Genomic DNA, 15,030 nt, shown 5'->3' with positions numbered 1-15,030 from the left:
TCTTGGAGCTCCTGGGTACTCAGGACTCACCTGTTTTGGCTGGCGAAAGATGCCTGGTCTATAGGCAGGATGCTTTCAGGCCATGGGGCAGTCTGATTTGGGGGAGCTTGTTGTTGGCTATACTGCGGTCCCCCCATATTCATCTCTAATTCAGATGGCCCTAAAGAGAGAAGACAAAAATCAAAAAACTTTATAACCTGTAATCAAGAAAGTGCCTATTTCTGCTATGTAATATATAGAGAAATATCTGGTTTATGGAAAATGAAACAGACAGATGTGGGTGCCTGGCTGGCTCAGCTGAAAGAGCATGTGACTCTTGATCTCAAGGTCATGAGTTTGAGTCCCAAGTTGGGTGCAGGGATTACCTAAATAAATAAATAAGTAAACCTAAAAAAAAAAAAAAACAGATGTAATAATATTTAGGTGAAAACAGTAAGATCAAATTTAACAAAGGCAATAAACTTCAAGGCTTTTCACTCACTTTAGGGAACATATAGAGTGGCAGTTCTAAACTCTTGCAAAGAGAACCTTTTATATTCTTCAAGAAACAAGCTTTAGTTTATGTGGGTTATATCTGATTGACACTGTATGGGAAATTAACACTGGAAAGTAGAAAAAACAATTATTCCTTCATTTAAAAATCATTATAATAAATCCACTATATGTTAATATAAACAAGAGATTTTTTTTTTTCTTTTTTAAATAGGCTTCACACCCAGTGTGGAGCCCAGCACAGGGCCTGAACTCAATGACTGTGAGATCAAGACCTGAGCTGAGATCATGAGTTGGACACTTAACCGACTGAGCCACCCAGGTGCCCTGTAAACCAGATCTTTTAATGAAAAATGAAAAAAACCCTTTTACTGGTATTGTTAACATTAAAATTTTTTTTTTATTTTTTATTTTATTTTTGAGAGAGAGAGAGAGAGAGTGAGCAAGCGAGCACACATGAGTGGGGGAAGGGCAGAGAGAGAGGGAAACACAGAAACCGAAGCAGGCTCCAGGCTCTGAACTGTCAGTACAGAGCCTGACAAGGGGCTCGAAGTCACAAACTGTGAGATTATGACCTGAGCTGAAGTTGGACGCTTAACCGACTGAGCCACCCAGGTGCCCCTTGTTTTACATCGTGAGGACCACTTTAATGTCCAGATTGACAGAGGAGAGCCAGAGCATCCTATGTGCTCCCACATTCCACCACACAGCATGTAACTATGAGAGGGGAGAGTGAAGAGGGCCGGTAGGGTCTCAGCATTATTATGGAAACAGTTTAGTCTTGTGGACCTCCTGAAAGGCTTGGGGTCCTGGATCATACTTTCAAGAAGTGCTAGATCACTTGTTCTTGAACTTTCATTCACTGTAATTCAGTTAGCTCTTCTAGAAGAAAGGGGGTAGAACAGAAAGAAGGCTCAGGCAGGTCAGATGTGCCCTTTCTTAGTTCTTTAATTTAGAGGTTTAAAGCTAATGGATGACATGAGATTTTTTAATGATTTTATTGTTGTCATGTGTAGACCAGTCTTCCATTACAAGAGACAACTTTCTGTGGAGTTCATGGCTTTCTGAATTTATTAAAAATCAAAGAAATTCAGTTACACGATAAAGCTCAAAGGCCAGGTGAGGTGCCCTTCAATAAAGAAACATGGAGAAAAAAATTAAATTTCTGGATATGAGGGATTTATTAATTATCGTGTGTGTGTGTGTGTGTGTTTAACTTTTCAAGTAATCTCTATACCCAACATGGGGCTTGTGACCCTAAGAGTCACATGCTCTAGTAACTAAGCCAGCCAGGTGCCCCTTAATTATGATATTTAAATGAATGAATCAATACATTAAAAATTTCCCAGCTGAATTCTGCATGAAAATCTGGTCATTTTCAGCATTTTTCTATAAAAGCCTTTCATAAATTATATGAATTTATGTTTGGAAACCACTCATCAATTTGAAGTACATTCTCTGTAGAAAGGCTATCTGAATGTCACCTCTCAGAAACAATAAGCCAATATGTGCTGAGCAATTACATAACTAGGTAAGAAAGCGGATGCCAGAGGTAGGATGAGAATTCTGTGTTGTCTTGTCAAAACAATCCTGGTACCTTTCCGTTAATGATTTAGCTCTTACTCATTGCGCAATATTCTAAGTAGATGAAAAAGTACATAAACATGAACTTATCCGAATTATGCTAATGTGCAAGATTTAGAAGAAGCTTAATATGTCAATGATTAAGAAAATAATCTCAAGTATGAGTTGTACAGACCGTTATTTTTTTTTCAGGTAACAGCTTTACTGAGACCTAATTCACACGCCATACAATTCACCCGTTTAAAGTATATGATTTAGTGGGTTTCAGTATATTTGCAGAGTTGTACAACCATTACCACAATCAGGTTTAGAACATTTTCATTCTCCCCAAACAAACCCACGACCATTAGGAGTCAGTCCCCAGTTCCCCCAGACCCCCAGTTCTAGGCAACCACTTACCTACTTTCCCTACAGATTTGTCTATTCTTGGCATTTCATATAAATGGTGTCATATAATGTATTAGACCATTAATTTTAATAACATGAGAACTGTATCCGAAGAGAGTTTTAGTGATCCTCACATTTTGTGAGATGTCCTAGAAGACCTCGTACCTTCAGTGAGGACCCTGAAAAGTCTGGTTTAATAGTCTAGGATGGTGTCCTAAGAATCTGCATCTTAATGTCCTGCGAGCATTCTGATGATCACCCAGAGTCAGGAACCACTGCTGTAACGCTGAGATGCTCCTTACGACCATCATGTATGTAACACTGGCAGTGTGGCACTCTGATTCACTTCCCACGAAAGTTGAAATGAGAGAATTTAATACAAATAAAGCACCACAGAGGTAGTTACTTCTCTGATGTAACTGGGAAACCTTTGAGACTCTAGGATTCTATACAGAGTCCCAGCAAAATCCCACTTACGACAGCTTGACATGGGGCGAATCACCTGCAAATGAGGAGCATGTCTGCAAAGAACTTCTGGAGCGGTTCGTCTCTTCTAAGAAAGCACAGAAATGAAAAGTGCAGAGCACTAGAACTACCTTACCTATATTCATGACCTGAGACTGAAGCATCTGTCTTTGGCCAGGTTGGCTGTTGGGTCTCATGGGGATGCTGGCTGTTGGGTTCCGAATCATACCTCCTTGGATTGGCCGGTTCAGGGCACCGGTGGTAGCAGCACAGGTGACTCTCACAGCAGAACTCTGTGGGGCCCACTCCCCAGATGGCATAGTGGGCCGGGAAGCATTACTACCAATCATTCCTGCAGGCAAGCCAAAGGAAACTGAGAGATGGAGTAACTGAAAACACAGTCAGCATGTATGAGCACTAGACGATCTTACTCTGTGTAAGACCATCACTGTGTCTACACAGCCCAATAGTTAATGCCTTCATTGGGACAGACGTGGACCCTTGGCTAAGCAACAAGAATTGGCAGTTTCTACAGTTTTTCAGAGCACGGACTTGCCACTCTCTATAGTTCGGAAAAGCTGTTAAAATTGTTCCCATATGTACTTAGAAACAGGTGCTGTGGCGTGTGGAGAACCCCAACTTCCTTCCTCAGGAAGTGAATCACATTAGCTGATCTACACGTCAGTGCTTTACTTTCCAAAAGGGAGGTGAGGCTAAGAGAAACAAGGTTTAAACTCATAGTCAATACTCTAATTATAAATCCAAATCACAGAATGTCCCGTGAAGCCAACGTCAGATTTTTAAATCCTCAAATCCCTTCCAGGGTACTCTGATTTGTTACGCTTCAAAATTGACCAAGGTAGCCTCTAAACCATTGAGCAATTACACGATCTTCCTACCACGGTTTTTTACAACCAAGGCAAGGGAACTCCTACTTATGGGGGACTTCAGTATACCTGGACCACCACATTCCTGATTATATAGATCTAGAAGGGGTTAGGGCACATTGGTAAAGATCCCTTTACACCCGAGATATTAACAGTTATTTGGGCCACACACAACAAGAAGAGCACAATATTCCACGCAGGCTCAAGTGTTTGCTCTCTCTGGCCTGGCCCTGGGATGTGGACAATGGCCAAATATTTGCTAAGACTTGATATTCTAAAGGGGATAAACTCCAAGTGAGAACCCTTCGTTTTGAAATGCTGAACGACCGATATATAGAAGTTCTGCTTTCAAATAGATGGCTTGCTTTCATTTACTTTCATTGTGATAACTAAAAAGAGGGTATATTCAAGAAATGGAGAAAACATGTATTATGGGTGGTTTCTCACTGGTGAAATGAGAATGTGCTACATTAGGATGATTAAGAATAAAGGGTGATTAATTAGACTGAAAAGCTTAGAACAATATTATAGTAATATATATTTAAAAAACCATTTGAACATTACATTTGAACTACACAAATGTACTATGGGAGAATAGGCATTTTATTTCTCCAAAAATCGATTACCTAAATAATATAGCAAGATTATATAAAGTCTAGAAAGCAGAAGGAAAAATCACCTATAATTCAACAATAGTAATGCAATCATAATAACTGGGGTCGAAGTCTCTTTTGGTCTCTTTGTTTTTGGAAACGAAGCAGAGGCACTACATGACCCTCACAGTCTAGATCGCCAGGCTGCCCCGATTTGAAAATAGGTGTATCCTTAAATTTCTTCTTCAGATTCCTGCAAGAACTCAGATCTTCCTGTGTTCTGCTAACAAGGAGGCATTTTTAAGAAGTCATTGGCTCCTTTTCTGTTATAGAATGTTGCATAAATATTTTATTTATATAACTCAATACTTTGCCTTAAAATATAAAATTACTATGGCACCATTTCTGTGAATATATAGATTAGTGAAGTAGTCAGGGCCTGGAGCAATAATAGTTGTTGAAGGAATAAACTATTTTAATATAGCCCAGTACACGTTTCTCCACGAACTGCTTGCTCATCAACAACCGAAAATAAATAAATCCAGCTTTCCCCCTTAAAATTGAGCTCTAAGTTCAATTAGCTGTCTAAAATGGCGATGTGTATACAGAGATGACAGACTAAGCTAAAAGAAAAAAAAAAAACAACAACCACCACAACAAAGAACTAAACACCCACAAATAGAAATTCTTTTTATACTAGCTACTTCTTTCAATGCCTTTGTCTTGAGCACTTCATCTTGACAAAGAAAGAAAGCTGTAAATTGTGAGTTCTTCATTAGAACACTCAGAACTAAATAAGTTACTGTGTCCGTGGTAAATAGGTACAGGGTACAGGACAAGGTGGTGATGGCAGTCAATGCTGCTAAGATGGTTTCTAGCCTGAAGGAGATGGGAGTTTAGGAACATGGTAGTGGCTGGGACAGCGGTCACCACTTAGGAAACGCGCTTGGGCAACCTGGCAGACACGCTAAGTTGCAGCAGGTCAAGGTCCAAACCAGAGCACAGGCAGTCATGTATCTTTGAAAAGGGAGCCCTGGATCAGGTACGAAAAGGCCAGGCACACTACCATTTAAACTTATTTTTAATGAATAGTTTTCTGAAAAACGGTATCATTTATAGGTATGAAACGTTGCCTGAACTTTAAACTTGCATTCTGAAATTCTTCAAAAACAAGTCATCAATTAAGAGGGAGGCTTGGGATTATCAGCAGATTACATGAGATGCCAGCAACTCATCAAATCATCTTACGCGCACCTCTATGATGTCTAGGACTGTAAACTGGAATAGAAGAAATCAGCCTATGCTATAGGTTAGTGATCAGAAACCCTATGAAAGTAATGATCACAGAATAAAACAGTAAGCTTACTGGAATGCTTTCCAATGCTTCACATGCCAGTCTCACAGGTGAAAATTTGCAGAATTTTCTTACGTTCAAATATTACTTTCTAACATAAAAAATTCCATTTGAGAAATTCGACTAGTTTGATGTGGCTGAATCATTACAAAATTAAATAACTCACCAATAAAGTAACAGTGCATTTGAGCCCTTACCTGTGCTACTGTTCCCTAAATTTCCTTGGTTTCCTATCATCCCTTGATTACCCATCATTCCTGGCTGAGGTATCACTGAGTAGGGACTATTGTTTCTGATTGGTGGGAAAGGTCCAGCACCAGTTGGGCTTTGCAATGTGATGTCAAGTGGTAAGTTCTGGTTTGGCAATAACCTGCCCAGTTGCCCTGGTCGTGGGTTATTAAAAGCTAAGGAGAAAACACATGAAAATTGAAGGTTAATATAGGATAATGCAAAATAAAAAGTAACAGAAGCAGTAGGGAAAATGCTGTCTGTAAAATATCAAAGCTCTGCACCTCAAGGACCAAAGGCCTACATCAAAGACAAACTCACGTGGACTCATAATTTAGTCAACAAGTCTCCAACTTAACTCTCAACAATCTTGCAAAAAGAGAGAAAAAAGGTGCCTATTACTTATCATATATTTCCTCCCCAATACTAATTTCTAACATTCAATCGTATTTGCTGAGCAGACCGCTCGTATGGTTTCGTCCCTGTGTTACATTATTTGAATTTAGGAGTATTGTTCTGTCACAGCTATGAAGCTATAAACATGTCCTGCACACAATCCCAAACCTAGACATGTATGCTTTGGACACATCTTTTTCTTAACTGGACTTTCCTAGGAGTAGAATTAGCTTACAAGTATCTATTCACATTGCAAGTTAAATCTTGTAAGTGTGATCTCTGCTACCTGAAGTCGGTATTAAAGCTTTACGGCCCTGTCTAATCTTCTAAATACAGCTTCTTTAAATTCTGGACCTGTTTAGATTTGAAACGATTCTTACAGTTGACCAACAAGAACCCACGGTGCAGTGTGCACTATCCAATCACACAACCAATAGTTTGATAAGAACATTATTAAATTTTACAAGTATACAGATATTGTAAATGACAGTTTATTACTACTTGATTAAGCGATATCAAGTATTTCCACTGAATTACATAAGCATAGTATGAAACAGAACATTCAAAATAAAGAAATAAGTTCTTAACAATTAATAACAAATAAAATATTTAGAAGCTTGGAATGGAAATTATGTACATGCTTAATCATGACTCCCTCAGGTTTTGCTATTCAGTTACTAGTCAATAATCTGAATTCCATTAGGAGGTACAAATGGAGGAGAAACCATGAGTTCCCACGCTGCCCTTCATTAATGCCTCTGGTTAATGAGCATAAACTCTGTAGTATGCTTCTTACTCACTTCCCAACTCTTTGACTTTGTGATCTCCCATGGTTCCTAACTACTTTCCATTCCTCATGAAACAGACAGGTTTGAGAGATAACAAGCAAAAACTATTTTGTTTTACCCCTTTTGGAATAATCAAGAATCACTTGAGAAAAGGTCCACTAATTAAAGATTATTTTGTGATTTGGTTGGTGGTTGCCATTTTTGGTTTGGGAATAAATGCTGAACAACGAATCTGATTGTACTTGACGAGGGAAAAACCATTCTGTTCACCAAGTTAACACTGAAGAGGTCATCTATCTTTCTATAAATTATATCTCTTTGTAAGGGAAAGATATTTTTTCCCATTCAAACTGTTGGACTTTAGGTAACTACTGAGTTTGTAAATTAAGTGATCATGGTGAAGAAGTAATTCATCTTAAACTCACAAAAATCTAAAATAAAATGTATTTTATCAAATAGTCTAAGGTCTTCAAGCTTTATATCAAATTAGTCAACTTAAAATCCACTTAGAAAACGTTTATGGTAAAGTTCCATTTAAACTGATATTTATAGGACGATTCTTAAGAGATAGGATATTTTTAATATATATAGCCCATTCATGTATGATGATTAAATAGTAAGAATTTTTAATAGCATATCACTCCTAAAAAGTCAGCGTAACTCTCTAATTTTCTATATTTCCAGTATCTAGTCATATCTAGACATATATAAAGTCCATTTTAAGCTCCATTTCTGAAGGCAGTAGCTAAAATAAAGGGAAATATGACAATCATCTAAAGAACTTTATCTATGTAGGTCAGTCTCCCTCCGTGTTGATTCAATTAACCATAAGAGAATGCTGGAAAGCCATGTTCACTAGAATCCATTTTGAATAGTGTTTTGAAGAACCAGGACAGTAGATGGTGCTATTTGACCACAAAAACATTGAAGTGACTAAGCTGTTTGTATCAGATTTTAATAATCACTGTTTCTAATGGTGATTATATGGGAATTTCTTGGCATAACCATCAATATCTCATACTCACTGCTCTGTGAAATTCGCAATGCTGTTTTCTGGGCTCCAACAGGTGTAACAGGACTGTTTTCAGCTGTGAGTTGCATGAGGTCATTGATGATGGCTTGCTTGTCAACTGATCCAGCAGGGGCGCCGGGCCTCGTGTCTGGGAAAAGCTGTGGTAATTGACTATTCTGCAAATCATCCAAAATCTCTTCCAGGTTGTCCAGCTCACTGCCAGGCTGCAGTTAACAAACGGGAGAGTTTATCCAGTCCTACTAGAGAGTGGGCACCACGGGCGCATCTGCAATTACAGACCTAACTGGCATACGGCACGGCCACGGCCAAACAAAACATGCTGATGCACGCACATCCCTCAGGCCTAACAAGTTCATCGATCATCTTTTAAAAAATTAAATTGACGAAGGCCAAATAACTTAATCTCTTAGTCCTCAACCTCCTCATCTAGAAAAAGGGAGGTGACTGAATTAGAAAGCTCCCTTCCAGCACTGTGTTTCATTGGCAATTTATAAATTCCCCTTTATTTTATGCTGATAATTCAATTAATCACGAGTATGCAGATTTCTAATCAACTCTGAGTGTGCTATAACTTACAGTCCAGGTCTAGGTTTTGTGGTTAACTCTGCCTAGGAAATCACAACAACAAAAAACTGCTATAAAATGTGATCTAAACTTACAGTAAATCAGTATTTTGTAAATGGTCACTTCCTTTTTGGACTTCTTTTTTTCAGAGCAGGGGTAAGACACGAAATAAGCTCAGAGAAACCATGAATAGTTAAACGTTGCCTTTTCAGTTTGACTGGTGTTTTTTTTCCTTGCTTGCACTTTCACTTTCAAAGGACAGTGGCTTTCTCAGCCACTCACCAGTCTAGGTGACAACATGTAGGGAAGCAGGATAAAACACGGTGTCCCCAAACATAGCATCTATTAAATCTGACTTCACGGAAGGCAGAAGTAACGTTTCTTCTTAGGGTTTTCCTTTTACCAAAATAATTTCATTTCCATTACAACATCAAAATAGTAAGATAAATATTACCACTATCTCATACCTACTACTCTTCTTCCAAAAAGCTCAACTTATTTTACGTTCTTGTAAGTAGAACCTATCTACGTGCCAAGTATTTAAAATCGGGCTGTTGTGAACTACAAACGAAAGTGGGTAAGTTAAATGTTAGAAGTAGTTTCTAATGAAGAAAAAGTGGTAAGAATGATTTCTTGGATGTGTAGGTGGAAACAGAGAAGTTAGGCAATTTCCCCAAAGTCCCTGGGTGGACTTCAAGTCCTTCACCATGACTAAACCCTTTGTCAACACGGGCAATTCAAATGTAATTGTTTACATCTGATACGAGGCACACTTGAAACAAATGGCTCACAGTTTTATTCTATGTAGAACTCCTATTCCCCACAGAGGCTGGATTTGCTATGGTTTTTGCAATTTATGGCATACGTAATATCTGTATGGGAAGTCTTGGTGGACATATTTCTCAAGTTAGGAAGTGACGTTTTATTTGATTCCTTGTTCAGCGTCAACTAGCTTCGTACCACCTTGGAGATCCACTTTCTAGGAAGCTCCCAGTGTGTTGGCTGGAGCAACTACAGACCGTTTTCTAGTTAGATTGGCCACGCATCTCTAACAAAAGATGGAGGCATCAAACACGGGAAAGATACATCGTAGGTACGGGTTAGGTTCCAAAGTTAGCATCCTAAAGCACAGACAGACACAGACAAAATGACCCTTAAAACTCCTCAGGAAGACCCCTCAATGCATCACCACGTCCCCTCCCTCTCCACGGGCAACACGGCCAGTTTTTCCTCCAAGGTGAAAGCACACTGGTGTGTCTTCAGCTGAGTCCTAAATGACAGAGTAGGGGCTGTGCCGCATTTAAAACCACGTAGCTACATTTCCACAGTTAGAGCCACAAGAGAACCCAAACCTAGAAAGCTCTTGTCAGCCACCTCAGGATCGCTCTGTAGGTACATACTTATTGGGAAAAACGGTAGGCAAAACTATTCACGCTGCTTAACCATTTCATGGCCACCGCTTCTTCTGAATGAGAACAGACGATTTTATGTAAATCAAATGACATGTAAAGTGACTCCACTGTAAATCTATGTCGTGTTTTTGCTGAATACAAAAGGTGTTAAGTAAACATTAGTAGGAACATTTATTTCCCTTCAAGGATAGTGTCTAGAATATAGTAACGGACACTCAATCAGATGAGTTCCCTTAACCGTACTAACCTGGAATTTAAGAAAACTGCCCAGGATCAATGAAATTTCCATTAATTTATCACGAAAATATATATATGTTAAAGTTTATTTATTTTGAGAGGGTGAGGGAGTCCCCAGGAGGGGCAGAGAGAGAAGGAGAGAGAGAGAGAATCCCAGGCTCAAACCCACCATGAGATCATGACCTGAGCCGAAATCAAGAGTCAGATGCTTAACCAACTGAGCCACTCAGAAAAATATTTCATAAAAATGTGTGATAAATATCTTTATAACTGTATCATTAAACCAAAAAGATAACAAAGAGGTTCTGATAAACAAGTTTATTGCTGGCCTATGAAACCAAGTTTCCCTACTATGCTGCTGTCTTGTGTATTTTTTTTTTTAAGTGGCCCTTAAAGCTCATTTTGTGTGTGGGGAGAGGGTAGGGAGTAAAGGAGGTGGACTGAAATAATATGATACTTCTCGAAAAAGTTTCACAGATTGTCTTGGATGAGAAACAGCCAACATAAATCGCTTCAGATAAACAATAATAAATATAAAGTATATTATCCTTAATGGATGATTTTCTATTTGCCCCCAGTCCTAGGTATGTATGTATAAAAGAAAGTTTTTACAATGTAGATTTACAACAGCCTGTGTCTAGACTCCTACCTTTCCTTTTGACCTTTACTCTTTTCATGCAAATGGATTCTACTTTAAACCACATCAAACAGAAAAATAACTATCACCCGTTTCAAAGAGTTCTTTTTTTTCTTTTTTTTTCTTTTTTTAGAGAAAGAGGGGGAGAAAGAGAGGGAGAGAGGGACACAGGGAGACAGGGAGAGAGAGAGAGAGGCAGGCAAAGGGAGAGGGAAAGAATCTTAAGCAGGCTCCACGCCCAGCACAGAGCCAGATGTGGGGCCCGAGCCCCACGACTGAGAGTCTGGCGACTAACCGAGCTGCCCAGGTGCCCCCCTCATAGAGTTCTAATGACAAGATTCATGATTCTTCCTTTGTAACCTACTCTTGTGTCTAACATAATGAGCTGAAAATAAATCTAATGTTATACATATAAAATGTTAAAATATGTTTGGATGGTTTAAATCAATTTATTGGTGTTTAAATTTCAAATAATTAGAAAATTTAAAATTCAGGATTTTCCTTGGTTGATTTTTATTTGTTATTTTCTTAAATGTTTATTTTTGAGAGACAGCACAAGTGGGGTAGGGGCAGAGAGAGAGGGAGACACAGAATCCGAAGCAGGCTCCAGGCTCTGAGCTGTCAGCACAGTGCCTGATGCGGGACTCGAACCCACAGAACTGCGAGATCATGACCTGAGCCGAAGCTGGATGCTTGACCAACTGAGCCACCCAGGAGCCCCGGTTGATTTTTACTTTTAAAAAGTACGTATTCAAACTGATTTTCAAATTTTAATCTTTGTCATCTTAAGAGCTGACCAAATTCAACTGTGGGTCAGTCTAGCGACTAAATGCTTTTTTGTCTTTAGAAAGCCTTGAAGGAACTTCTTGGTTTCATATTCAAAAGAAATTGGCTCTTTAGATCTCCGTAACTATGGACAGACACCGTTTGATTCATTGAGCTTACATCACAAGAAAGTGTTACGCAGTTTTCCCCACTAGAGATAATATTGTTGTGCTTGTGTTTATTTCTTGTTAATTTCTGGAGTACACATCTAACATTCATCTAATTGTCTTAAGTGTACTTTAAATGTTCTTCATCAAGGAGACAAAATTCAGAATGTCTACTATAACCCCTTTGGCTGTTAGGCAATAAAATCTGACAACTATGGCATTTTCTTCTGTAGTCACGTAGGTTGTGGAAGGGACAGATCTGACCACATAAGTTCCTGATCAAATATTTCCCCCTCTTCCCTAAATTTTTTAAGCTTTAGTTCTCACCAAAAGTTCTTCTAGTCCATGTCTACTTTGTCAGGCCTGATTTCTTCACAACAGAAAGAGGAATGCCTTCCTTTAAAATGCTTCGCCAAGATACTTCCAAGTTTTGCTTAGGCATCTATTCGAATGCTCAAATTAGCCACATCAATTTGAATAGTTAGTTTAAACTATTTCAGGCAGAAAATGAGTCAGAAAGATTTTTATAAAAGTTCTACAAAATGAAAATTGGACTTGATTTCTTTAATTTTTCATTTTTCTGGTTTTATGAATTTTTCATGTGTCAAATCAACTTGCTCTCTGAAGGAAATATAAAGAGCACATGCATTTTAATAACAAGTATTTTGATAAGTTACAAAACATCTTTTCAAAAATTTAAATAAGAAGTGCAATTTTACCACATTTGCCTAACAAAAAATTGTTAAGAAATGGTAAATTGTTAAAAAACGGTTATACAATTCTGCCACATTTGGAGGAAAATTTTCAGGACGTTACCAGCTTAAAATATGGTTTGCCTAGTGGTGCCAGATAAGAAGAAATTCCTTTCAGAAATTCCTTATAATTCTGAACCCTCATTATAACCGGCCCAGTAGCATCAGAGAGAACATCAACACACCCCACTAGGCAAATAAGTACACATATGAAAAGTTGGGGGGTTCCTGGGTGGCTCACTCGATTAAACATCAGACTTTGGCTCAGGTCATGATCTCGCGGTTCGTGAGTTCAATCCCCACATGGGGCTTTGTGATGACAGGCTGGAGGCTGGAGATTGCTTTGGACTCTGTGTCTCCCTCATTCTCTGGCCCTCCCCCACTCCCATTCATTCTTTCTGTCTCTCAAAAACAAGTAAACATTAACAAAAACAGTCGGTAAACATTTTGGAAATTTTTCTGTCACTGCTTCCTGCTGGTGACGAAATGACGTAGAAACAAATGTTGTTTAAATACTCTGCCCAGTAAAGAGCTCTATTTTAGGTATAATAGCACGATCGAAGTACTTCCTGCCCTTAATAAGTTAGTGGTAGGTTAAACACAAACTTGGTCAATGGCTCTTCTCTGAGTCAAAATAACAAGACAGTTAAGTGTACAACTCGGGCTCCGGCTCCCTAAGAGTTTACCTTATTAAATAAAAAACTTAGATTCCCTGGAAATGAAAGAAAAACCTTCAACAAAGCGGTCCAGCAGTTAAAAGGAGATACAATGAATCTGTTTTGGGAATAGTGAAGGAGAGCAGGAGGCAAAAGAATCAGTGTTTTTTCCTTAAAGTAACGCGTTCTAACTTTGATCTAAATTTAAGTAATGCATACTTCCTGTGGTAACTTTTCTTTTCAAGCTGCAATGTTTTCAATGTTAAATTTGTTCTGCAGTATTTTTTGGTGGAGTTTTATTTTTAAATGGGAGTGAATGGAGGGTGAGGCCAGGGACTGGGTTTCATTAAGAAAAAAATACTGTGGGGGGTGTGTGTGTGTGTGTGTGTGTATGTGTGTGTGTGTGTGTGTGTGTGTGTGTGTGTGTGTGTGTGTGTGTGTGTCTGCGCTGCTTTTTGGTCCATCCAAAATAACAGATTTGTGCTGATTACACCCGGGCTTTACGTACCCTAGGTGAGATGATTTTGATTAGAAAAATGTTTCCCCTGAGCAACAATTAGACATGGCAAGTGACTCAAGAACTTTAAAAACAAATTTTTCTTTTCCAGTTTGCCTGAAGTTAGTGTAATCATATACTAAATATAGAAATGCCAAGCAGTGTCCCCCTTCCCTGACCCTCTAAGTCCCCAGGGCCTCAGGCCTGGGATAGAAATAAATCCTGTGTATGGAGGGAGGGGCCAGCCACTAGGCTAAGGTGGCCGACAAGGGTCACCATCTTGGCCTCTAGCATGTGTTAGGGAGACCTGAGTGACAGTATGTGTCTGCCACTCTGAACTGCCACTAGCTCTGTATATTCTAACCTAGTAAACCTCAAGAGATGAAAACATTTATCGGTGTCAATATAGTTTCACACTATACTTTATCCAAGGTTTTGCGATTACCTTTCTGCTAAAACTTTCAGTTTCCCCAATTTACTTGAATTTACAGCATTACAGAATAGCTGTATTACAGAACCCTGCGCTGACCTCTGAGTTTAAGGATTAATTATCAAAGATGATTATAGAATTAGGCTGTTTCCCTTGTGAAGGACAAAGGTTTAGAAAATCCTACCTGTTTTATAGGAATGGCAGCAGCTGCCAAGACATCAGAGTGAAAGAAACAAAGGAAGCTAAATGCTTAGAACCATGGAGTGAGCCCAGCTAGCAGGGCGAGAAGGGCCTCAGCTTTCCTGATTCTTGCTTTCAATCCTAGCCCTGCCCCAGGGCCAGCCTCTGCTGACTCAGCGGACTTCAACATTCTAGCAGGGAAGTGGTGCTCTCTTCTCTCCCCATCCACACCCAGTCCCCCCAAGATGGCATGTCACACAAAGTATCCCCTTGAAAACCAAATTTCAAGACAAATTAGTGAACTATTTTAACTAGAAAGGCCTATGCAGCTTCTTCACTTGTTAACCAGTCAGTTAAAAGGTTTGAAGTACAGGGCAGTTCCCAGGGGTTAGACAGAGTTGATAATGAAGGGTGAAGTCTTGGATCATTAACCCAGACTTCACGGAGTCCCCAAGAAACACCTTATGCCAAGCCATCATGTCAGAAAGAACTCTTTTTTCTCTTAAATGATTCTTTAGCATTTATCA

The 15,030-nt window shown here is 39.0% G+C and overlaps 1 protein-coding gene across 15 annotated transcripts in view; it reads right to left on the bottom strand.

The window, feature by feature from the left end:
• Nucleotides 1–15,030, bottom strand: part of NCOA2 (nuclear receptor coactivator 2) — a 289,385-nt gene that overhangs the window by 29,314 nt on the left and 245,041 nt on the right. For 14 of the 15 annotated variants that reach the window (XM_053208027.1, XM_027064439.2, XM_027064437.2 and 11 more), the window contains 4 exons: nt 8,200–8,410; nt 5,960–6,166; nt 3,065–3,280; nt 31–160 (listed from right to left, as the gene is read on the bottom strand). In XM_053208027.1, the coding sequence (XP_053064002.1) occupies nt 31–160; nt 3,065–3,280; nt 5,960–6,166; nt 8,200–8,410 (764 nt within the window). The remainder of the gene's footprint in view (nt 1–30; nt 161–3,064; nt 3,281–5,959; nt 6,167–8,199; nt 8,411–15,030) is intronic. The other variant, XM_027064444.2, reaches the window with a different exon arrangement.

The sequence above is a fragment of the Acinonyx jubatus genome, chromosome F2 (assembly GCF_027475565.1).
Source record: "Acinonyx jubatus isolate Ajub_Pintada_27869175 chromosome F2, VMU_Ajub_asm_v1.0, whole genome shotgun sequence".
Lineage (NCBI taxonomy): Eukaryota > Metazoa > Chordata > Mammalia > Carnivora > Felidae > Acinonyx > Acinonyx jubatus.
This window is presented reverse-complemented; position numbering and strand designations above follow the sequence as displayed.